The following is a 24,069-nucleotide window of genomic DNA, read 5'->3' on the forward strand; positions in this document are numbered from 1 at the left end:
GGTGAGCAATAGAGAATTGGAAAGCACTGTAGAATTTACACCATCTATCTGTTTTACCCTTGTTAGTTTATGTTTGCTTTGTTTGGTACTGTTGGTGTTTTGTGTTAAGAATAGCATGATTATAGGTGAGCTCTAATAGAATAAGGAAACACTATTTGGTTTTGGTGCATTATTTAGCTTTGGCTCTGTTTTGTTTAACCGGTTACTGATGTTTTTCTGCTCTGTTCATTTGGGCGTTAGGTGTGAGCGGAACTGAACTTCTCGTTCGTAATTCCTCAGGGTGGAAGCCATGTGTGCGATGAAGCTCTGAGGTTGTCCTGAAATTTTACAGTCCCGCCCCCCCCGTAGCGGACAATATAATAGAAGTAGAAAAATTTGGCTTAGACTGTAATTTTCTTTGTTTTTTGTGTAATTTTCTTTTCTGTTTAAGTGTCAGCAGACAAATGGATGGGTCTCTGGGTAGACCCCCAAAGGGGTTTGGATTATGTGTTAAGTGAATGGCCATGTATTTTTGCCCAGGTGGCAAGCCTTACTAGGAAGGACTCAGGTAGTCTTGTGAGTAGAAATGTTTTGGGGACAAGACCAGAAGGGTGGGGGGCTAGTTGAGTAGCCCACCCTCCTAGCTAAGAACTGGTTGTGGAACAAGCTCATGTCCATGGACGGGACGATTCAGTGAGGAAAAAAGGATCGGGCCCAGGCAGGCGGGCGACAGACAGAGAGATTTGGAAACTTTTGAGGGTGTAGTGGAAAGAAGGAGTAACTGAATATAAGCATGAGGATTTCAAATACTCAGAAGGATATTTGGAATGGTGATATGCATTGGTAAAGTGGCTGTTGGAAGGAGAAAGCAATTGATTTTTAAGGGAAAATGAGAAATTGACTCTGTGTTTGCTGGGGGGCACAGCACTTGAACTTTGTGAAAAAGCTGAAGAGAACAGTTTTTTGGTGTCTTTGACATGTTTGTGAATGAATTCAGGCAAAGAAATTATTAGATTGCACTCATTTGGCTATGAACAATTTTGTTAAATCAGTTGAAGAATGTATACAGTGCTATGTAATGACATTTTATTAGGCCCTACAGGCACTATAAGTAGTGATGTTTTCTTTCAGTGTTTAAAAGCAGGAGTTAAAAGAAAAAAAAACAAGCCGGAGAGCATCTGTGTTAATGCAAATTAACTAACTGATAAGGTAGAGGCCGCTGAACCAGGGCTGTCTAAGAAGCACATACGAGAAAATATGGGGTAATTCCTCTGTTTTGCCTAGAATCAACAAGAGTATTTGTATATTTTAAGTATTTAACTGCCCCGAAGGGGTGGACCTCTGTTTTTGTCTTTCAGATAATCAAAGAACATTAATGCCAGCTACACAGCATTCAACATACTATGATTTACTGGCAGTCACAATTATGTTGTGTGTTCTATGTTTTGTTTTGTGGTGTTTTGCCAAAGAATTGTTGTGTTTAATATTTTCATGAGATGGTCTGATTTGACATCAAGCGAAAATGTTGCATTGCAATGCAGATACTTGTTTTGTTCAACTTAGAGTACAAAGTGTTTAGTTATATCAGAAAAATGTGATATACTAAAGTCTAATACATTTTCTTCAGTAAGGGAAAGAAACTACATTGGCCAAATCTTTTAATTGAGAATTGTTGTTAAAATTTGCATACTGACAGTCTTTGGACGCAAGGACATGAAAAGTTAACCCACTCCCCATATTGTACGAGGGATCCTTCTGGCTACCTCAGACTTTTAGCCAGAGGGCTGGGGATGGTGGATAGCTATTGGACTAGAAGTTATATTAAGTGAACTTCTCAAAGTGGGTGTGCTTGTCCTGGCTTGTTCTTCCAAAGTTCTGTAATAAGGTTATTTTAGTGAAAGGGTATATGTGGCATACATTGAATGATAATACATCTGTACTGTATAACAGTACTGTTTATGTGTTCATGGTATGAAAAAGGTGTATAATTGAAGAGTAAAAGTTTCCTTTGTAGATTAAATGAAAAAAAAAAAAAGCCAAGTAGAGAATGGCTAACATGCGCTGGCCCCAGTCAAGGACACCGCTTGGCTGCTTACCAAGGGAAGGGGGGGGGAATGGTTGTTGCAGTTACACGAGATTGGTGTGCAGCGGCCAGCCCACTCTCCTCCTTGGGGACCTTTTGTAAATATTCAGATTGATTTTATTTAAATGTCTACATGTTGTGGTTATGAATATGTATTAGTTTTAGTTGATGTATTTACCACTTGGGTTGAAGCTTTTCCCTGCAGGACAGTAAATGTCTTTGCTTACAGATTTTGTACCACGTTTTGGCATCCCTGTGACTATCAACAGTGATCGTGGAATTCATTTTTACTGGACAGATTGTACAGGAGTTATGTGCAACTCACTGCCCTCACCACCCAGAATCTGCTGGGACGGTGGAACGCCAGACCGGGATTTTAAAGAATAAACTGGCCCAGATTTGTGCTGAAACGAATTTAAGGTGGCCGGATGCCCTTCTTTTGGCACTGAGGTGTATGAGAGCCATTCCCAATCGAACGACTGGACTCAGCCCTCATGAAATTTGACAGGACACCCAATGCTGACTGCCAACTGCACCCCCGCTAACCCCAGCTCAGATGGACATTCATTTGCTGGATAACATAATGCTTAAATATTGTCGGGCACTAATGAAATGTGTTAAGTCTTTTTATACACAGGTGATGGAAGCACTACCAAAGGATCCTGTGCAACCTTACCACTCGTTGGAACCAGGAGCCTGGGTCTACATAAAGATCCATCAGCGAAAGACTGCCTTGGCTCCATGCTGGAAAGGCCCTTTCCAAGTCCTGCTGACTACCGACATCGCTGTGAAGTGCCACAAACTGACTGCTTGGACCCAGGATTCTCACTGAAAAAAGACCCCTCCACATCAGGAGAATTTTCCTATTGATAATTAGCCTATTCTTTCTTCTAGTTCTACTGTGCTTCTGGACAGCAGGGAAAAAGCTCCCTTGACCACTGACAGACCAACTGTGCCTTTAGACTTTTCTAGAAAAGAGCACAGCTATTACAGGGTGATATGTGCTGGAAACCTCTCCCCTGTAGGATGCTAAACCTTGATTGTTTTGGGAAAGAAGAAGAAGCACTCATTCCACTGACATTGCCAAAGTCCAGGAATTCCTGACTGAAACGGACACTGAGAACTGACCCTGGTGAAGAAACGAAGAATTACATACTGGCAGGAAGAACTTTGTGGGACCCATGCTTAGGACTGTGGTATTAATTGGATTTTGGGGTTTATTCTACAGGCTGCGCCCTGTGTTCTGGATAAATCCTTCAGTATGTATTGCCCTCCCTAATTGGATTTTACCCGACATTGCCCTTATCCAGTTTTCTACATACCCAGATTGCTCACAGGGGGCTACTATTAGATTAGCACAACAAAAAGGCCTGGGTTATTTCCTCTGGACAAAAAGGGAATTGACCAGATCCCTGTGGGCTGGGTTATTTCATCTGGCCAATAGTGTAGTAGCCATTTGGACTATTCTTCCAGGCCAAGAACATGATAAGAAATTGGGGCAACTAGAAAAGGCCACTAGTCTTATTTTTGAAGCTCAGCTATCTTCAGTACAGGCTGGAGTTGCTGAGTTACATGTAATTTCCACCCTTAGTTCTATGACCCAGAAGTTATTGACAGAGCTGGTATTGAATATCACTGAGGCTGGGAAGGCATTGCAGTGGGATCTAGACTAGACTTGGCCCACTGCCCTTACAGACGTCAGGAGTACCATCTGATCTGTGGTCATGAAGACATACTTGGACACTTTCTGGATGGAAGTGTGGACATTCCCAGTGCTCCTTCCAAGCATATGGACCGGTTAGTGTGGGTGTGGGCTCCCACATACCGAATCCTGTTGGGTCCATGGGGAGGATGCCTGTGGGACTGTAATTGTTTACCGAGACATCTGGGGAAATTAGACCACCTGGTATCTCCAACTGATTTCTAGACAGTACCCCTAGAATGACACCTGACATTTTGGATAAGAATAGAGAGTCAATGGACATTTTGGCCGTTAGAACCACCACAGCTCAGTGTATCTATAAACTGAAGCTAGGAGAAGTTGTCACTGTTTATGACAATATTTGTTGAGGGGGTGGAGGTCAAGGAACTACCCTGACGGGACACCCAATTTTTTTCAACCTAATGGTAGCTGTGTGTGCGTTAATGCCACCACTTTACAAGATATACATATTGATTTTACCACTGCTGCAGGCGATTATATCATTTACTGGCCTGCAGATAGAATGCAGATAGAATATTGCAAGTAGCTCTTAGATTTTAGGTATATTTTGATTGGACTAGAATGGTGCCTGATCAGTTTCAAAATTTGCTTTTATTGTTACCAAAGGTTCAAAGAATCTCTGAATTGCAAGGGCAAATTCTTATGCTTTAGAATATATATCAAGATGGAAGGAATGCCTATCATACAGCTTATAGAGTGTTTACTTTATGTACTAGGTATGATGTTTTGTGCTTTGTGTTCGCAATTGTACAACAGCCCCATTATATTATTCCTATGGGATTGTTATTGTTTGTAATGTTGTTAGTTAATTTAGGATTATATTATTATTGTTGTTGTTGTTGTAAATATTGTAAGAATGGCAATACCTTTCATGTTCATGCTAATTATGCATTGTCATTACGTCCCATGATGGTTGACATGTTTGCTGTGGAATCTGAAGTCCATGGTTTCATGCGAATTGAGATTTGAATTTGTTTGTTGTACTAGAAGTACAAAAGGGGGGAGTGTGGAAGCCAGTAAATAATTAACAAGGATTTGAAGAGATCTTAATGAATGTTAGTTAGCAAGAGTCAGGCCATACTGTAACCTTAATGACGTAAGACTTGTAGGAGCAAAGATAGTGCGAGGCGACAGGACAGGAACTGTGTACAAAGTTATTATGACCTTGCAATCACTAACCAAAATGCAGGCTTGCTTTTCTTAGGATTGAGACAAATAAGATAAGCCTTTTTGCTATGTATAAACAAAATGTAGTTGTTGCTTTTTACTGTCTATATTATTGCTAGAAATTGTCTGTAAAAGGTATAAAGGCTTGCTGTGATTGTTTTACCAGTTGAGAGACCTGTCCAGGACCCTGTGTCCTATGGCACTCTCTCCCTCCATGGTAATTACTGGAGAAATAATAAAGTATTTGATTTTGCTGCATCCAAACAAAAAAGTGAGAACTGAGTTTTTCTTCGACACCCCCTTGCCTGTTGATGTAATACATTGCGGCCGTATTGTCCGGGAGGACTCTGACCATCTTTCCCCGTAGGGGCGGGCTGAAAGCTATGAATGCCAGGCGTACTGCCCTGAGTTCCCTGACTTTTATGAGCAGGGACAATTCCGAGGTCAACCATCTGCCCTGGGTTTGGAAGCTCCCCGTATGGGCTTCCCAACCCAGGTCCGAGGCATCCGACACCAGATCTAGTGAGGGAGGGGTCTCTCCGAAGGGAATCCCTTGTAACATGTTGTTTGGGAGGGACCACTACTGCAGGTCAGCCACTATGTTGGGAGGTGACGTGACCACCGTGTGCAGGTCGTCCTTGGCCTGGGAATATTGGGAGGCCAGCCAGAGTTGGAGGGGCCTCATTCTGAGCCTGGCATGGGCAGGGCGGGACCACTACCAATTTACGGTCCTGGTAGTGGTCCTGCCCTACCCGGAAGTGGAGGAAGCGCCTGTGACCCTCGAAAATATGGATGTGGAAATACGCATCCTGGAGGTCCAGGGCTGCGAATCAATCCCCTGGGTCTAGGGATGGAATAATACAGGTCAGGGAAACTATATGGAACTTGTAATGGACCATAAATTGGTTGAGGTTCCACAGGTCAAGGATGGGCCTGAGCCTGCCTTTTGCCTTCGGAATCAGGAAATACCAGGAGTAAAACCCTCTGCCCTGGAATTCCTGAGGTACCTTCTCCACTGCGCCCAGTGTGAGGAGGCGCGTCACCTTCTGGTCTAAAAGGAGGGTGTGGTCTGGGTCCCCAGGGACGGGGATGAGGAGGGGAGTGAAGCGAACTGCAACATGTAGCCCTTGGAAATGGTGCTGAGGACCCACTGGTCTGACATTATATGGGACCATTGCACTCAGAAGGCAGATAAACGGTTGCAGAACACAAACTTTATTAACTGGGGGGCTTCCCTGGGAACAGGCCCAGTGGCCTCCCGCAGAGAGTCAAAAGCGCCTCTTCCCCTGCCTCTTGTCCTTTGAGGGGCCAGGTTGCAGGGCCGAGCGGGACTGGCACTAGGACCTGCGTCTCTGCTCCCTCAGCCTCTTAGGCAGGGGCTCATATCTGCCTCTAGCTGGAGGGGCAGAGGTCTGTGGCCTGGGTTTGTCCTTTGCTGGCGGGACATATAGGCCCAGAGTTTGCAGGGTGGTGCGGGAGTCTTTCATCCCATGCAGACGGATGTCTGTTTGATCCGCAAACAGGGCCTTCCCGTCGAAGGGCAGGTCCTGCATGAGGGACTGGGACTCCGCGGACAGCCCCGACAGTGAGAGCCACGACACCCTGCACATGGAAATGGCCGAGGCCATTGAACGGGCCGCTGTATCTGCCGCGTCCGAAGCCGCTTGAAGAACCGCTTTCGCCGCCACCGCTCCTTCGTCGACCAAAGCTCTGAAGTCCCTCTTGTCCCTTTCCTGGAGAAGAGGTTCAAACTTTGGCAGGGACCCCGATAAGTTAAAATCATACTGGCTCAGTAGGGCTTGGTGATTTACCACCCTGAGCTGTAAGCTCGCCAATGAATAAACCTTCCTGCCAAAGGTATCCAGTCTCCTGATGTCTTTATCCTTGGGGGGGTAGGCGCGGGTTGACCATGCCTCTCTCGGTGGTTTACAGAATCTACCACCAGAGAGTTGGGTGCCGGATGGGAGTACAAGTATTCGTGCCCCTTTGTTGGCAAGAAATACTTTCTCTCCGCCTTTTTAGAAATAGGTGTCAAGAAGGCCGGGGTTCGCCAAAGCGAAGTCGATATGTTGGCCACCCCCTGGTGGAGAGGTAAGGCCACAGGCCCGGTGCTGAGGACGAAAACACGTTGAACAGGGTGTCCGACGGCTCCTCCATCTCCTCATCCTGAAGCTGGAGATTCAAGGCCACTCGATTAAGGAGCTCTTGGTGAGCCTTAAAATCTTCCTGTAGGGCGGGTGGTGGCGCCACTATGGATTCCTCTGGTGCCGGTGAGGGGACCGGTTCTGCCCCCAGGGCATCGGGCGGTACCAGTGGTTCAACCCCCAAGTCCAAACCCGGGTGCGGTGCCACTGGTTCGGTATCAGTTGACTTTTCCCGGTGCCGAGGCGGGGTCTTAGAGTGTACCTGTGATGCCCCAGCCACTGAATGGGGTCTCGCTGGTGCAGGTAATTGGGGCCATGGTGTCCACTGTCACCACTGCCCTTGCCAAGGCGCCCCTTGCCACTGACCCACTTGGGGACCGAGCCAAGCCACTTGATTATGGTGGGAGGCACGGCCCAGGAGTGGGTGTCTGGGTGCCGAAGCCGGCCCCTCAATGATGAAAACGTGTACCCATCGGAGGTGCTGCTTCTAGATTCCCCCCAGCGACCATGGTTACGACGCCTGGTGCTGATGATGGTCGAAGGGCATTCCGAGCATGACGTCTCTCGGAGCGAACACTCGAATCTGAAAAAGTGGCAATGAGTTCTGTGGCATCTTATAGACTAACAAACGTATTGGAGCATGAGCTTTCGTGGGTGAATACCCACGTCGTCGGATGAATGTAGTGGAAATTTCCAGAGGCAGGATCTGAGTGTTGGTGCCGATGGCGTCGAGACCTGCTCCTATCACTTCGGTGGGAAGAGGAGCGTTGACGCCTCTTGTCTCGGTGCCTGCGACCTCTGTGGGTAGTGGAGGACCCTTGAGACTCCATCTCAGACCAATCAGCTAACGGAGTGTAAGTCTGGTGCGGGCTCCGGGATGGCCCCTCGGAACAGGTAGGTATCTTGTCCTCGGAGCAGGAGGCTATGCCGGACCGGGGAGGGTTGATGAGCTCCCAGCGGTGGCTTCCCTCAGGATCAGGGGCCCGTCTCAGGCGGCGCACCCGGCAACAGAAGGGCGAGGATGCCTGTGTTGCCTCCGGCGTTGACAGCACTCTCACCACAGGAGAGGCATGCGCGGACGGGACTGGACTAGTCCGCTCAGCACGAGTCAGAGGTCTGGTAACCGAGGGAGATCGTGGGCTGCCCAACTCGGGTCTGGCCTCATCCCTGTCCTTCTCTTGGCGCCGCTGAGTCTTCCCTTGCTTCTTGGTGGGGGAGCGGTGCCAACTGGTGGATGGAGCCTCGCACCGCACCAATGATGCGGTGCCCGGCGCCGAGTCGGGTAGGCGTGCCAGTGCCGGGGCTAATGCCAACTCCATTAGCAGGGCCTGGAGTTGGATATCTCTTTCACACTTCGTTTGAGGCTTGAATGATCTGCAGATTTTACAATGCTCACTTACGTGAGTCTCGCCCAGACAGCGAAGACACAGAGTGTGAGTCACTCCTGGGTATAGAACTGTGACAGGAGTTGCACGACTTGAAGCCTGGGGCATGGGGCATGCCCGAGCCCGGCAACTAACTAGAGAAGCAATCTACGAAGAAGATTTGTACTACTAAGGCTAGAAGTGCTACAACAGAGCTGGAGCACAAAGTTCCGACTACCTTCACTGGTGGCAAGAAAGAACTGAGGGTGGGGGACTGCGCAACTCCCCTTATAGCGCAATATAGAGGCGCCACTCTAGGGGTCACAGCGGTGCTCCCCCACTATGGGTACTGCTAAGGGAAAAACTTCCGGCACTGGTGCACGTGGCAAGCACGCACACCTACTGTGGAATACACATGAGCAATCACTCGAAGAACTACTGCTGGTTTTGGCAACTGGGTGAAGTTGAGACTTTTGGCACTCAAGCATGCATGGGTTATGCTTTGGGAATGTTGCACTCCAGCAGGATATTTCTGCTAATATGATCAGTAATAAAACAATTAACCGTGTAGACATGTATAATGTCATATCTGTATTTCAGAGATAATAACCCATTGGGATTATTCAGGGTAGTTTACACTCCAGTTAGTGTTTCAAGGTCTGTGCAGAATCAAGACAAAACCATTGCATCAGTTTTCATTCAGTTCATATTTTTAAGGTTTTCTTTGCAATACCTAGGCGTAAGAAACTTTTTCTTCTAAAGGAAAGCTTCAATTCTGAAGCACAATTCTGTGATAATGGGTGGATTACACCACCAATTCCACGACAAAAGAGCCAGCATCCTGCATATTACTCAGGACCCTCTACTAAAAAAGGTTTGGTATATTCTGTTGCAGAGATGCAACATTAAATCCGATTGTTTTCATGCTACATTTTACTACACTTTTAAATCTTTCAGGTACTTTCATAAGATACAGAATTAATGTAAAAAAACCTTATTTTATTTATTTAAGAGCAAATAGTGAAAGTGTGCACCTAAACATTTACAACATTTTGTTACAGCAGTGATTTTTCATTATTTTGAATCCTGAATCTAATCCATTTGTGTTGCCAACCTACTGTGAAGTGGTCCTTTGCTATGCTTTGTTCTGATTGTTTTTCACTTTTTAGCTACATTTGTTTTTAAAACTAAGGTAAACAATTTTGTATTATGAGGAGAGTTGGGGGAAGGAACATTAGAGATTTTAAAAATAACTGGTCACAAATAAAAAACATTTCTTCAAAACTATTGTGCAGTGATATTTGAGAGCTACAGATGTACAGTAGTGTACAGTAATCTCTCTTCAAAACAAAAATGTACATTACCATGCCATGGTCAAATGTGAAAACACCAACATCACGTCCATGATGAATGTGATTCCGTCTGATAATGGGGTTTCCATGGTTTTTAACCCAAATTCCTGCTAATGCATTATTGGAGATCTCGTTGTCCTCATATATTCCCTGGCAAAAAGTAAGTAAAAATCAAAAATTAACAGTAATAAATAGTTCTACAAAAGTTAGGGGGGGAAATTAGAAATAGAAAATACCTGTGCATGATCTGTAATATAAAGTCCAACATTTTCACAGTCGCTGATGTTACAGTGTTTGATAGTGGGACAAGCTCCCTGGCCACTAACACATACTGCAGAGCCCACTGGAAGAAAAGTGTACAGTTATCAAAGATTCAAAGTGTAGTGTATTTATAGATAGTTTGGCCCTACTCTTACAAGAAAACATACAGTATGCAATGGCATGTAAAATGGATATTTTAAAAATGTAGCATTCATTTAATGCCTTTTATTAAAGCAATGAAAAGTACTTTGCCCAGACAGGAAACTATTACACCATCCCCATTTTGCAGATATGGAAGCTGAGGCAGAGAGAGTTTAAGTCACATGTCAAAAGTCACACAAACAGCATGTCACTGGCAGAATGGGCAATATTTTGTATATTTATTTAAGATAATAAAAAAATAGTTCATCCACCTTTTCACCCCCTCACTGAACAATATGCAGAAGAAAAACAAAAAGATACAACAAAGCTCTCTACACTCTCTCAAGAATGCTAACTACTCTCCCACTTGAGTGTATTTACACCCTCAGTAATCTACTATCTTCAAGGGCCTGGAGCAATCAAATATTTTGTATCATGCCAAGATCATCAACAGAGTATTGCATTGTCTAAATAATGGGGAAGAAGAGCAGGTTCCAGAGTAAGGGGCCCCTCTCCAGAGACACCCTTCCACTAATCTTCAGTAGGGCCAGGATCTCATCCATGATATCTGGTAAGCAGACATCAATAATAACTGTTATGCACTCCCAACATGAAATATCATCATCCAAACAGACCAGGGCACTCTGTACCAGCTGTAGTTTCTAAGGCCTGGTCTACACTAGGACTTTAAATCGAATTTAGCAGCGTTAATTCGAACTAAACCGCTCAACCGTCCACACCAGGAAGCCATTAAATTCGAACTAGAGGGCTCTTTAGTTCGAATTTGGTACTCCACCCCAGCAGGTGGAGTAACGCTAAATTCGACATGGCTAGTTCGAATTAGGCTAGGTGTGGATGGAAATCGAACTTAGTAGCTCCGGGAGCTATCCCACAGTGCACCACTCTGTTGACCCTCTGGACAGCAGTCTGAGCTTTGATTCTCTGACCAGCCACACAGGAAATGACCCGGGAAAATTTGAATTCCTTTTCCTTTCTGGACAGTTAGAATCTCATTTTGTGGTTGGACATCGGGGCGAGCTCAGCAGCACCGGCAGCAATGCAGAGCTCTCCAGCAGAGGAGTTCATGTAATCTCTGAATAGAAAGAGGGACCCGGCATAGACTGACTGGGAACTCTTCGATCTGATCGGTGTGGGGGGCGAGGAGTCTGTGCTTTCGGAGCTGCGCTCCAACAAACGGAATGCAAAGACCTATGAGAAGGTCTCCAAAGCCATGATACAGAGAGAGGATACAGCCGTCATGCAACGCAGTGCTGCGTGAAAATCAAGGACCCCAGACAAGCCTACCAAAAAATCAAAGCGGCCAACGGATGCTACGGAGCCTGCCACCACTGCCCCACCAGTGACCATGGACTCTGATGATGGGACAGTGTCGACGGACAGTTCCTCGACGATGTTCACGGACGGGGAAGATGAGGAAGGGTTTGTGGAGGACGAGGCAGGCGACAGCGCTTACAATACTGCTTTCCCCGACAGCCAGGATCTCTTCATCACCGTCACGGAGATCCCCTACCAACCCTCCCCGGCCAGGAACCTGGATCCTGAATCAGGGGTAGGAGCAGTCGGTAAGTGCTTTAACCATGTTAACTTTTATTCTTAATATAACAGGAATCTGAAGTGTGTGAAAAGGAGGTCTCTGTATATATGGTGATAGAACAGAAATCCTCCTGGGAGAACTCCACAAAGCTCTCCTGCCGTTCATCGATAAGCATCAGCAGGAGGTTCCTGGGGAGAGCTGCCTTATTGGGTGCTCCATGATAGCACACTTTTCCGCGCGAGGATTTCATGCGGTATTCAGGGAGCACTGCCTCCCAGAGCACGGCTGCATAGGTCCGTGGTTCGTGCTACATTTCACGCAGCATGCGCTCTCTATCTCCTTCAGTGCCCGTCCTCAGGGTTATCTCGCTCGGAGACTCCAGCATCTAAGTAGGGGAAGAACTGTTACGTTACGCCTGGTCCAAAGTATTTTTAATAAATAAACGGACAGACGGCATAGCACAGACTCAGCACGCAGCTGCGTGACGAGCGTAACGGAAAGCCAAAGAATCAAATGGACGCTCATGGAGGGAGGGGGGAACGAGGACGCAAGGTATCCCACAGTTCCTGCTGTCTCCGAAAAGCATTTGCATTCTTGGCTGATCTCCAAATGCTTCTAGGGTCAAACACAGTGTCCGCGGTGGGTCGGGGCATAGCTCGGCAATTTACGCACCCCCCCCCCCCGACCCCCAGAAGTTTAAGGGAAAACAATCCTCTGTTGACTCTTTTACATGTCACCGTATCTGTAGTGAATGCTGCAGATAGACGCGCTGCTGCAGCACTCAACAACAACATCCTTCCTCCCACCCCGCCATGGGTGGCTGATGGTACAACAGGACTGCTACCCGTCCTCATCATCAGCCTATTGGCACATGGGGCAGTGCAAAAGGACTGGTAACCATAACAACCACCATACCAGCTTGCTTGGGACCGGTCGATCAAGGTCGCCTGTTCCTAATATTTCATGGTAGATGGTGCAGTATGGCTGGTAACCGTCCTCATCATTGCAACAGGGGGCTGAGCTCCATCAGCCCCCACCCTTCATTGTAAAGAAAAGATTCAATTGCCCCTGGACTAGCAGAGGGATGATTGGCTCCCTCCTCCACACCCCTTAATGTCATCTCTGGACTATCATTGCAGCTGGAGGCTTCCTTCCACTCATTTCTCACAAACGACTACCTGTGTCTTATTCATGCATTCTATATTACTTCATCACACAAGTGGGGGGACAATGGTATTGGACCCCAGGAAGGCTGGGGGAAGAACGGGATGAACAGCTGGGGTTGTTTCAGGAGCACACCCTGTGAATAGCATTCAGCTCAAAATTTATGCATGATTGGACAGAGAGCAGCTGTGCTCTCTGGTTCTATGATACAGTGGTTCTCTAGTCCAGTTGCCCATATTCTAGGCAGGACTGATTCTATTTTTAGATACCCAAAAAGGAGGGATTGACTCGGGGAGTCATTCCCAAATTTTGCCTTTGCGCCCCTGGCTGATCGGCCAGGGGCACTTATGACAGCACCAAATGGCGCAGTGCAAAAGGACAGGTAACCATGACCATCTTATTACCGTCTTCTTACCAGTTCATGGTATGGTAGACGGTGCAGTATGCCTGGTAACCATCGCTGCTGTCATGCAAAAGCAAAAGCATGCTGCTGTGTAGCGCTGCTGGTCCGCCTCTGTCAGCGGCATCTAGTACACATACGGTGACATACACAAAAGGCAAAATAGGGTCCATTGTTGCCACGCTATGGCGTGTGCCAGGGCATTTCATGGAAAACGTGCTCGAAATGATTGTCTGCCGTTGCTTTCCCGGAGGAAGGAATGACTGGCGACATTTACCCAGAATCCACCGCGCAAATGATTTGTGCAACAGCAGGCACAGGGGTCTCAACCAAAAATTCACAGAGACAGCCTAGACTCAGTTAATTGTTCGCAAAAAAGTATCTTTGCAAGGAATTCACTAACTGTTTCCCATCTCACAGCTTCCACTGACTCCAGACCTTCCACAGCATCCCCCTCGCAGAGGCTGGCGAAGATTAGGCGGCGAAAGAAAAAGACAAGGGACACGATTTTCGATGAATGTGTGGGCTGCTACCTAGCCGAGGCGGACCAGCAGAGGCAGTGGAGGGAGAAAGTCTCTCTGTACCAGCGCTCACACAGCGAATGGGAGGAGAGGTGGCGTGAGGAACACAAGCAGGCGACTCAAGCAATGCTTGTTCTAGTGAAGGAGCAAACGGACACGCTCCGGCGACTTGTGTATGTTCTGCAGGACCGCTGCAGGACAGAGCCCCCAGCAGTATCTCTGCAACCGCCCTCCCCCGCCACAAAGTCACATACCCCCCGCACCCTAAATAACCAGGAGGATGCCCGCCCTGGGCCGTGAATACTGTCACTGCACCCCAGCAGAGTGCTCAAGTAACCAAAAACTCTCATACCCTACGTTTGCATAAGTCCTTCCCTTCCGGACTCAAACAAGTCCCAATCCCAGTCCCATCCCATAACTGTGTACTTAACAGCAAAGTATTTTTATTACTTAAGTACTGTTTCCGTCATGTTTTTTCACTGAAGACTTTGTTTGAATGGGGTGCGTGGGGAAGTGCGTTGCTAATTGCATAGGACAGGCACCTTTCCCAGGGTACAGACACGGGGGCCGGATCAGCAGCGGGTCACACACACAGTGCAGTCAGTAGGCACCGTGGTCGGTATGGGAGGTGGTTTCCAGGTTCTGTGTGGGCGGTGGGGATGTGACTTTTTAGCGGGGGAGGGCGGTTACAGATCTTATACAGCGGTCCTTGTCCTGGACCGCTGAGTCACGCAGCAGAGGAATCTGTATCCGTCCTCCTCCGCCACAAGGCCACATAGCCCCCCGCACACAGAATCCCAAAAAGGAGGGATGGCAGGCTCCGTTGAAACAAGCAGTCCGGCACTGCGGACCGCTGTAGGAGCAGGAGCCTGTTATTCCTTGAGTTTAGAGGCGGTCTTTACATCAGCGCACACCCTACCCACCACAGTCTGCGTTCCAGTTTCAACCCTTTAACGAAAAGTCATGAATAAAGAAACCTCTCCTCAGTAACAGTGTGACATGTATTTTATTTTTACACGTGTCTTGGAAGTGGGGGAAACGGGGAGAACGGGGTATTTAACCGAAGAGGAGAGTCAACAGTAACTGGGGAAAGAACCCGGGGCAGGTTCAGCTTCTCTGTAAAGAAACAGAACAGTCACAGGTCACGCTGCTCGCTACTCGCTGGTATTTAAACAGTTCCTTGTCGCTGTCCCAGGCGCCTGTATAGGGCTTCATGAGCAAGTGCATTAGTGGGCAGGCTGGGTCACCGAGGATCACTATAGGCAAATGCACATCCACAACAGTTATTTCGTGGTACGGGAAGAAACTACCTTCCAGCAGGCGTCTGAGCAGCCCACAGTTCCTGAGAACACACGCATCAGGAACCTTGCCCGGCCATCCGACGTTCATGTTGGTAAAACGTCCCCTATGGTCCCCCAGTGCTTGCAGAACCATTGAAAAGTAGCCCAATTTCTCAGCAGCTGAATGTGGAAGAGGTGGACGATAAAGTGTGAGGAGGAGAAAACGGCGAGGATCGCAGCGGGCTCCATGCTTGCAGTGCTGTGGCGTCCACGCTGTCACTGACCAGAAAAGTGCACGAACAGATTGCCCGCAGGCGCTTTCAGGGAGGGAGGGAAGGAGGGCGTGATTGATGGTTCAATGACGACAGTTACCCAAAACCACCCTCGACACATTTTTTCCCCCAGCAGGCATTGGGGGCTCTACCCAGCATTCCAATGGGCAGCGGGGACTGCGGGAACTGTGGGATAGCTTCCCACAGTGCACTGCTTCCAAAGTCGACGCTGGCCCCGTGAATGTGGACTCAGAAATTCGAATTAGTGTATTTAGTATGGATACACAAATTCGACTTCATAAGGTCGAATCCACAAATTCGAACTAAGTTGATTCGAAATAGTCTTGTAGTGTAGACAAGGCCTAAATGATCTTCAGGCATAGCTTTACAGAATGCATGGTAATAATATCAATTTCAAAGCGACTAAAGTATAGATAAACTATAGCAAGGTCTGCATCCAAAAGGACAGGTTCTAGCCAAATATAATAATGAGAGGGAAAAATGTTCATGACTAAGTTTTGTGCTGCATATGGACGAAAAAAAAATCTGTTCTCTGCAATTATTCAGTATTTGCTACTATTTCAAAATTGTTACTATTTCAGTAACAGTGTTTAGAATTAATTTAACAGTGAAGAGGACACTAACCTGTACAGGTACTTCGAATGATACAGTGATCTATTATTGGGCTGCAGTTCACGGTAATCTCTAAGCAGTGGTGTGCATTGTGGTGTTGAGCAGATTTGTCATCAGGATTGAACTAAAAGAATAAAATTTAATGTTTTGATATTTTTAAAAAAAGCAAAATTTTGGAAATTATTTGAAGTTCTACTAAGGTTGCTTACCCTGATTGTCATATACCCAACGTATGCATCTTCAGACCCCTCCATAAAAACGAAGGTGGAATCCCTAGTGTTTTCTATTATGACTTTATCTGCTACTTTTCCAGGTGCTGTAAACAAGAAGTTATTTTAAAAGTTTACTCTTTTCCTATGAAAACTGAAAACAAACACGATGCAATTTCAAGTTCTACAAGTGAAAAAAAAGATGCGGATTCTCAGGCATATTTACATTAGGAGCACTTTACCATATAGGAATATTAGTATACTATACTGGAAAAGTGCTCCTAATGTGGACACAGCAATACCAGCAAAGCTGTGCTTTGCGCTGGCATAGTGAAACCACTCCCCATGAGCAAAATAAGCTATTCTAGTAACAATGCAGTTTTGCCAGTATAGTTGTTTACCACCTTCTGCCAGTACAGCTGCCTCAGTCATAGGTGCAAAGAGGATCCATGACCTAGCTACACCAGCAGAAATCTGTAGGATAGATGTGGCCTTAGTTTAGATGCAGTTATACTGGCATAAAAGTGCCTTTGCTAGTATAGCTTATGTTGTTCAGGGAAGCACTTTTTTACTGGTGTAAAAGCCACACCTAATACTAGTATTAAATATATACCAGCAAACCTTTTCTAGTGCAGACTTGGCCCAGGTATTCTGACTTCCAATTCCCTAACTACTAGGAAATTGTTCCCCATTAAAACAAACCAGAAATAGATAATTCAATATAGTGCGTAGGAAAATAAAACTGATTACAAAATACCATTTAAATTTTCTAATAAAAAATTAGAGAGACTGTAACATATTTGGGCTCAAACTTCTACTATTGTAAAACAGTTACAACCTGGTGCTGTATATGGTCTGGATTCTAAATCTTTTTATTAAGACTTAATACATAAATTCAGTACACCATCACATAGTGGATCCTTGCTAATTCATGCATGTTCTTTACAACTTTCATAAAACCAAAAAAGTGGTATCTGCTCATTTCTCACCACTTACATACAGAGTGCTGTAGGAAAGTCTATTTTTTATACTTAATATACTAAAAGTTTATTACAGTTTAAAACTGAACTACAGTTCAGAATAAATAAGTGTTAAGCTTTTCAAAATAAGTGTTAAAATAATGTTTTAAAATTGATCATCTACAAGATGCAGTAACTTGAAATCTGATGAAGAGCAAGGTTCTTCAGCAATCTTTATACTGAGTCTAGGCAACCTATGGCACGGGTGCCGAAGGCGGCCCGCAAGCTGATTTTCAGCGGCACTCACACTGCCCAGGTCCTGGCCACCAGTCAGGGGAGGGCTGCATTTTAATTTAATTTTTAAAAGAAGCTTCTTAAACATTTTAAACATCTTATTTACTTTACATATAACAATAGTTTAGTTATATATTATAGACTTAGAGAAAGAGACCTTCTAAAAATGTTAAAATGCATTACTGGTACGCGAAACCTTAAATTAGAGAGAATAAATGAAGAGACTGCACAGCACTTCTGAAAGGTTGCTGAACCCTGGTCTAGACAAAAAGTGCTTGCATGCTAATGCTGAAGAGCCAGCAGAGGGAGCACAAGTTTTAAAAAAATATTCTTAAAGCTGTGTTGACCTCAGTGATATTGGTGCTCAAGAAACAGTAGTAAACAAAAGAGCCAATTTTATGTCACCACAAACTGGAACTGAAATAACTAAACCAGTTATAATTCATTCACACTTTTAGTTATTTTGGTACAAGTCTGTATGGAACACTCTTATTCAGAAATAAGGGCTTATCTACACCATTTTTATATTGCTATAACTATATCATTTTTAGAAACTTTTGAGACTAAACCATACTGATAAGCACCTTTATAGCAGTAAAACTACATCCACTCCAGAGGGTTGTACCACTAACTATATCAATCCAATAAACTTATAGCAGTACAAAAATATGTTTAGACTAACCCTAAGAATATCCACCCAGATTTGCATCAAAACAACTAACCTGAGGGAATATTACAAAGAAAGAAAGAAATGAAGCACTTTAGTATTCTTTGTAGTTCTACAATACAATGGCATTGCTAAGTAAACAGGAGAGAGCTACTTCTTAATCATTTCCCCTGAATCATGCCCATACAGCTGTGCTTGGTACATCAGCAGGAGAAGGAATCCTCCCGCTGTCTATGGAGAAGCAAGGACCACTACCCTTGAACCACTATCACAGTAGTGGTACTTCAGCTGCAGTAGTTCCTGCTGCTGTGCTACTCTAAATAGAGTTGGTGAAGCAGATCAGGAACAGTCAACATGGATTCACCAAGGGCAAGTCATGCCTGACCAACCTGATTGCCTTCTATGATGAGATAACTGGCTCTGTGGATATGGGGGAAGTGGTGGATGTGAGATATCTTGACTTTAGCAAAGCTTTTGATATGGTCTCCCACAGTATTCTTGCCAGCAAGTTAAAGAAGTATGGATTGGATGAATGGACTATAAGGTGGACAGAAAGCTGGCTAGATTGTCGGGCTCGAGCAATGGCTTTGATCAACGGCTCGATGTGTAGTTGGCAGCCAGTATCAAGCAGAGTGCCCCAGGGGTCGGTCCTGGGACCGGTTTTGTTCAGCATCTTTATTAATGATCTGGATGATGGTATGAATTGCACCTTCAGCAAGTTTGCAGATGACACTAAGATGGGGGGAGAGGTAGATATGCTGGAGGGTACGGATAGGGTCCAGAGTGAACTAGACAAATTGGAGGATTGGGCCAAAAGAAATCTGATGAGGTTCAACAAGAACAAGTGCAAAGTCCTGCACTTAGGAAGGAAAAATCTCATGCACCGCTTCAGGCTGGGGACTGACTGGCTAAGCAGCAGTTCTGCAGAAAAGTACCTGGGGATTACAGTGGACGAGAAGCTGGATATGAGTCAGCAGTGTGCCATTGTTGCCAAGAAGGCCAACGGCATTTTGGCTGTATTAGTAGAACCATTGCCAACAGATCGAGGAAAGTGATTATTGCTCTCTATTCGGCACTGGGGAGGCCACACCTGCAGTATTGGGTCCCAGGTTTTTGGTCCCCCCACTACAGAAAGGATGTAGACAAATTGGAGAGAGTCCAGTGGAGGGCAACAAAAATGATTAGGGGGCTGGGGCACATGACTTTTGAGGAGAGGCTGAGGGAACTGGGTTTATTTAGTCTGCAGAAAAGAAGAGGGAGGATTTGATAGCAGCATTCAACTACTTGAAGGGGGGCTCCAAAGAGGGAGCTAGGCTGTTCTCAGTGGTGGCAGATGACAGAATGAGAAGCAATGGTCTCAAGTTGCAGTGGGGGAGGTCTAGGTTGGATATTAGGAACACTATTTCACTAGGAGGGTGGTGAAGCACTGGAATGGGTTACCTAGGGAGGTGGTAGAATCTCCATCCTTAGAGTTTTTTAAGGCTTGGCTTGACAAAGCCCTGGCTGGGATGATTTAGTTGGGGTTGTTCCTGAGGTCTTTCCCAACCCTAATCTTCCATGATCTATCTATCTGATCTGTTTCCCTCCTTTAAGGTTGTCAAGGTGTCACCCCCACTCTGAACTTTAGGGTACAATTGTGGGGACCTGCATGAGATAAATAAGTTTAGGGATTATCAGCTTAGATCTAGTAACTGCCACCTTGGCGACATGCTCCATGACTTTTCTAGGGACTGAGGTGAGGCTGACCAGTCTGTAGTTCCCCGGATTCTCCTTCTTCCCTTTTTCAAAGATGGGGACTATATTTGCCTTTTTCCAATCATCCGGGATTCCCCCAATCTCCAAGAGTTTTCAAAGATAATGGCCAATAATGGCTAATGGCTCTGCAATCAAATCAGCCAACTCCCTCAGGGGCATCCGGCCCCATGGACTTGTGCATGTCCAACTTTTCTAAATAGTCCTTAACTTGTTCTTTCACTGAGAGCTGCACACCTCCTCCTCATACTGTGCAGCCCAGTGCAACAGTCTTGGGAGCTGACCTTGTCCATGAAGACTGAGGCAAAATAAGCATTGAGGAGAGGCTGAGGGACCTGGGCTTATTTAGTCTGCAGAGGAGAAGAGTGAGGGGGGATTTGATAGCAGCCTTCAACTACCTGAAATGGGGATCCAAAGAGGATGGAGCTCAGCTGTTCTCAGTAGTGGCAGATGACAGAACAAGGAGCAATGGTCCCAAGTTGCAGTGGGGGTGGTCTAGGTTGGATATTAGGAAAAACTATTTCACTAGGAGGGTGGTGAAGCACTGGAATGGGTTACTTAGGGAAGTGGTGGAATCTCCATCCTTAGAAGTTTTTAAGGCCTGGCAGGGGGTTGAACTAGATGGCCTCCTGAGGTCTCTTCCAACCCTAATTTTCTATGATTCTATGACTTTTGCTTTTTCCACATCATCTGTCACTAGGTTGCTTTCCCAATTCAGTTGCCATTCCTTGATCACCTTCTTGTTGCTAACATACTTGTAGCAACCCTTTTTGTTACCCTTCACATCCATTGCTAGCTGCAACTCCAATTGTGCTTTGGCTTTTCTGATTACATCCCTGCATGCTCAAGCAATATTTTTATACTCCCTAGTCATCTGTCCAAGTTTCAACTTCTTGTAAGCTTCCTTTTTGTGTTTAAGTTCACCAAAGATTTCACTGTTAAGCCAAGCTGGTCTGCTTCCATATTTGCTATTCTTTCTGCACAAAGGGATGGTTTGTTCCTGCGCCCTCAATACAGCTTCTTTAAAATACAACCAGCTCTTCTGGACTCCTGGCCCCCCCTCCCCCCCAAATTAGCCTCCCAAGGGATCCTGCCCATCAGTTCCCTGTGGAAGTCAGAGTCTGCTTTTCTGACCAGAGTCTGTATTCTGCTGCTCTCCTTTCTTCCTTTTGTCAGGATCCTGAACTCTACCACCTCATGGTCACTGCTGCCCAGGTTGCCACCCACTTCTACTTCCCCTACCAATTCTTCCCTGTTTGTGAGCAGCAGGTCAAGAGCAGCATGGCCCCTAGTTGGTTCCTCCAGCACTTGCACCAGGGAGTTGTCCCCAACACTCTCCAAAAACTTCCTGGATTGTCTGTGCGCTGCTGTATTGCTCTCCCAGAAGATGTCAAGGTGATTAAAGTCCCCCATGAGAACCAGGGCCTGTGATCTGGAAACTTCTCTCTGAAGAAAGCCTCGTCTACCTCATCCTCCTGGTCTGATGGTCTATAGCAGAAGCCCATCACGACACCACCCTTGTTGCTCTTGCCTCTAAACTTAACCCAAAGACTCTCAACAGACTTTTCTCCAGTTTCATACTGGAGCTCTGAGCAGTCATACTGCTCTCTTGCATACAGTGCAACTCCTCCACCTTTTCTCCCCCGCCTGTCCTTCCTGAACAGTTTATACCCATACATGACAGTACTCCAGTCATGTGAGTTACCCCAGCAAGTCTCTGTTATTCCAATCACATCATAGTTCCTTGACTGTGCCATGACTTCCAATTCTTCGTGCTTGTTTCCCAGGCTTCTTGCGTTAGAGTACAGGCACCTTCTCCAGGATGAATCTATGGTCTGGCAAAAGAGATGACTCTAGGAGGGGCCCCTAATGTGTTGCACAAATTGTTTGGGCTTCTTCCATTATGGTCAACAGCTGATCGCAAAAAAAAACTGATGGAGTCTGCTCTACAGACACAGTGAAGCTCTGCATATAAACAGGTCCCATGAAAGAGGATTGAGCATCTCAGCTGCAGTGAAGAGCAGGCAATATTTCAAAAGTAATTTTTTTTAAGTCTCTCTTGTTTTTTCTCCATTATAAAGACAACCAGCTATAGCAATAACTAATAAACAGAGACAGCACCTCTGTCAGAACCATCAGCTGCTTTCTGAAGTGAGGCAAGAAGAAAACTGCAGAGCCTACTTGTAGAAAGTAGAAAAAGACAGTGTGCCAAGAGTGTAAATTGCTTCATTCTGATCGGTGGCTTCTTGTCTGGTTGAAAGAGGATAGGACATACCCCAGTTGTCTCTATTAGTGACACACACTCTTGCCACAGAAGATACATATGATGACTGGACTGATACAGAAAAATCTTTATACATGCTACTTGATATTCTAAGATTTTTTGTAACACAGCTATTAAGAGACAAGAAAAGTTACACATTGAGATAAAGATTTCAAATTAAATACCTGCACCAATCATAGTGATTGGAGATTCGATATATATCCATTCATCAGTATATATACCAGAGTGAACAAAGATAAGTCCATCAAAATGAGCTTCCTGAACCCCACCGAGGGCATCCTCAATGGTGTCATAGTACTAAAAAACAAAATACAAACATGAGTTTAGCAAAAAAAATAATGATGAGAAAGGTATACAAATATTCATATAAAGTGATTCAGAAACATACCAACATGTTTTCTCTTCCTTTATATCTTGCAGGGTTACTGTAGAAGTGTTCAGCAAAGCCTGGCTTTACATGTGCTCCTTTGTACTGAAATAGAGAAAATATTTCAAGATAAACCTATAACTAAACAAGCTTGTTGTATACGTGTATATATACACATGTATATATAAACATTTTAGAAAGTAAATCAGCAAAAGGGTATAGTTGTAATAGTTTGATAGGTTCTGTAACAATTTATATTTTGAAAATGTGTTCATTATACATCTGGACTCCATGAGTTGCAATTTCCACCAAGTATTTTTAAAGTGTTAATTAGGACCAAGGAAGAAGTTGTAATGTTAATACTGATATCAACCATTAAGCAAGCAGTAAAAGAATCAGAATTTTTAAGATGAGAAAGGACCATCATGACTATTTTATCTGACCTCCTGCATAGAATTTTAAGTCATTCCTGCATCAAACTCATACTCCAGCTCAATCAGAAGTTATATCTTTTACAAAACATTAAATCTTGATTTAAAGACTTCAAGTGATGGAGAATCCATAGGTAAGTTGTTTCAATAGTTAATCTCCCTCTCTGTGAAAAATGTGTGCCTTATTTTAGGTTTGAATTTGTCTAGGTTCAGTTTCCAGCCACTGGATGTTATTACTTTGTTTGCTAGATTAAAGAGCCTTCAGATATCAGAAATATTTTTCCCCATGCAAGTACTTGCACATTGCGATCAAGTAACTTCTTACTAATCTTCCCTAGGATAAACAAAAGATACTGAGCTTCTTTAGTCCCTCAATCTACGGCACATTTTCCCAGACCTCAGATTATTCTCGTAACTCTTTTTCAAGCCCTTTCCAATTTTTCAACATCCTTTTTAAATTGTGGACATCAGAACTGGACACAGCATTTCAGTAATGATCTGACCAGTCCTGTATACAATGGCAATATCACCTCCTCACTTTTACATGGTATTCCTCTACTTAAACATCCAAGGATTGGATTAAAAAAAAAAAAAGGAAAAAAAAACACACAATCCTTTCTTTTAAAAAGCGCTTGATTGCGTAAGGCGAAAGTCAGAAAAAGGGAGCAGAATTCTCATCTTATCAAAATGGTAGCTTTTCCCACCCCCCATTTTCATTCTGTGGCCACCTGTCACATTACCAAAGTGGGGTGGAGATTTTATTTTAACAAATCTTTCAACTTCCTTGCAGCTTTGCACCTGATTTTTCTGGGCTAACCATTAGCCCCATACTTATAGCCAAACCCAATCTTAGAACGTGAATACTATTATAAATATTAATAAACTGAACTCAATATCTTACTTTATTACTCCTTTACACACATTTTGGAAAGTGTGGTGCCCACCCATTCTTATATTTTGGATTAGAATTCCCATCATTGGCCTTAAAAGATGATTTGCTGCTAAACTCCTGGCATATAAGCTAGAATGTCCTCTCGTTCAAGACCAAATGCTACTGTCAATGTATT

The 24,069-nt window shown here is 44.9% G+C and overlaps 1 protein-coding gene across 4 annotated transcripts in view; it reads right to left on the reverse strand.

Annotated features, from left to right (window-relative positions):
• The window catches only part of FBXO11 (F-box protein 11), a 203,149-nt gene that overhangs the window by 53,563 nt on the left and 125,517 nt on the right, over positions 1-24,069 (reverse strand). For all 4 annotated transcript variants that reach the window (XM_039528828.1, XM_039528827.1, XM_039528831.1 and 1 more), the window contains exons 6-11: positions 22,593-22,676; positions 22,369-22,501; positions 16,249-16,355; positions 16,052-16,163; positions 10,049-10,155; positions 9,825-9,962 (exon numbers count right to left, since the gene is read on the reverse strand). In XM_039528828.1, the coding sequence (XP_039384762.1) occupies positions 9,825-9,962; positions 10,049-10,155; positions 16,052-16,163; positions 16,249-16,355; positions 22,369-22,501; positions 22,593-22,676 (681 nt within the window). The remainder of the gene's footprint in view (positions 1-9,824; positions 9,963-10,048; positions 10,156-16,051; positions 16,164-16,248; positions 16,356-22,368; positions 22,502-22,592; positions 22,677-24,069) is intronic.

The sequence above is a fragment of the Mauremys reevesii genome, linkage group 3 (assembly GCF_016161935.1).
Source record: "Mauremys reevesii isolate NIE-2019 linkage group 3, ASM1616193v1, whole genome shotgun sequence".
Lineage (NCBI taxonomy): Eukaryota > Metazoa > Chordata > Testudines > Geoemydidae > Mauremys > Mauremys reevesii.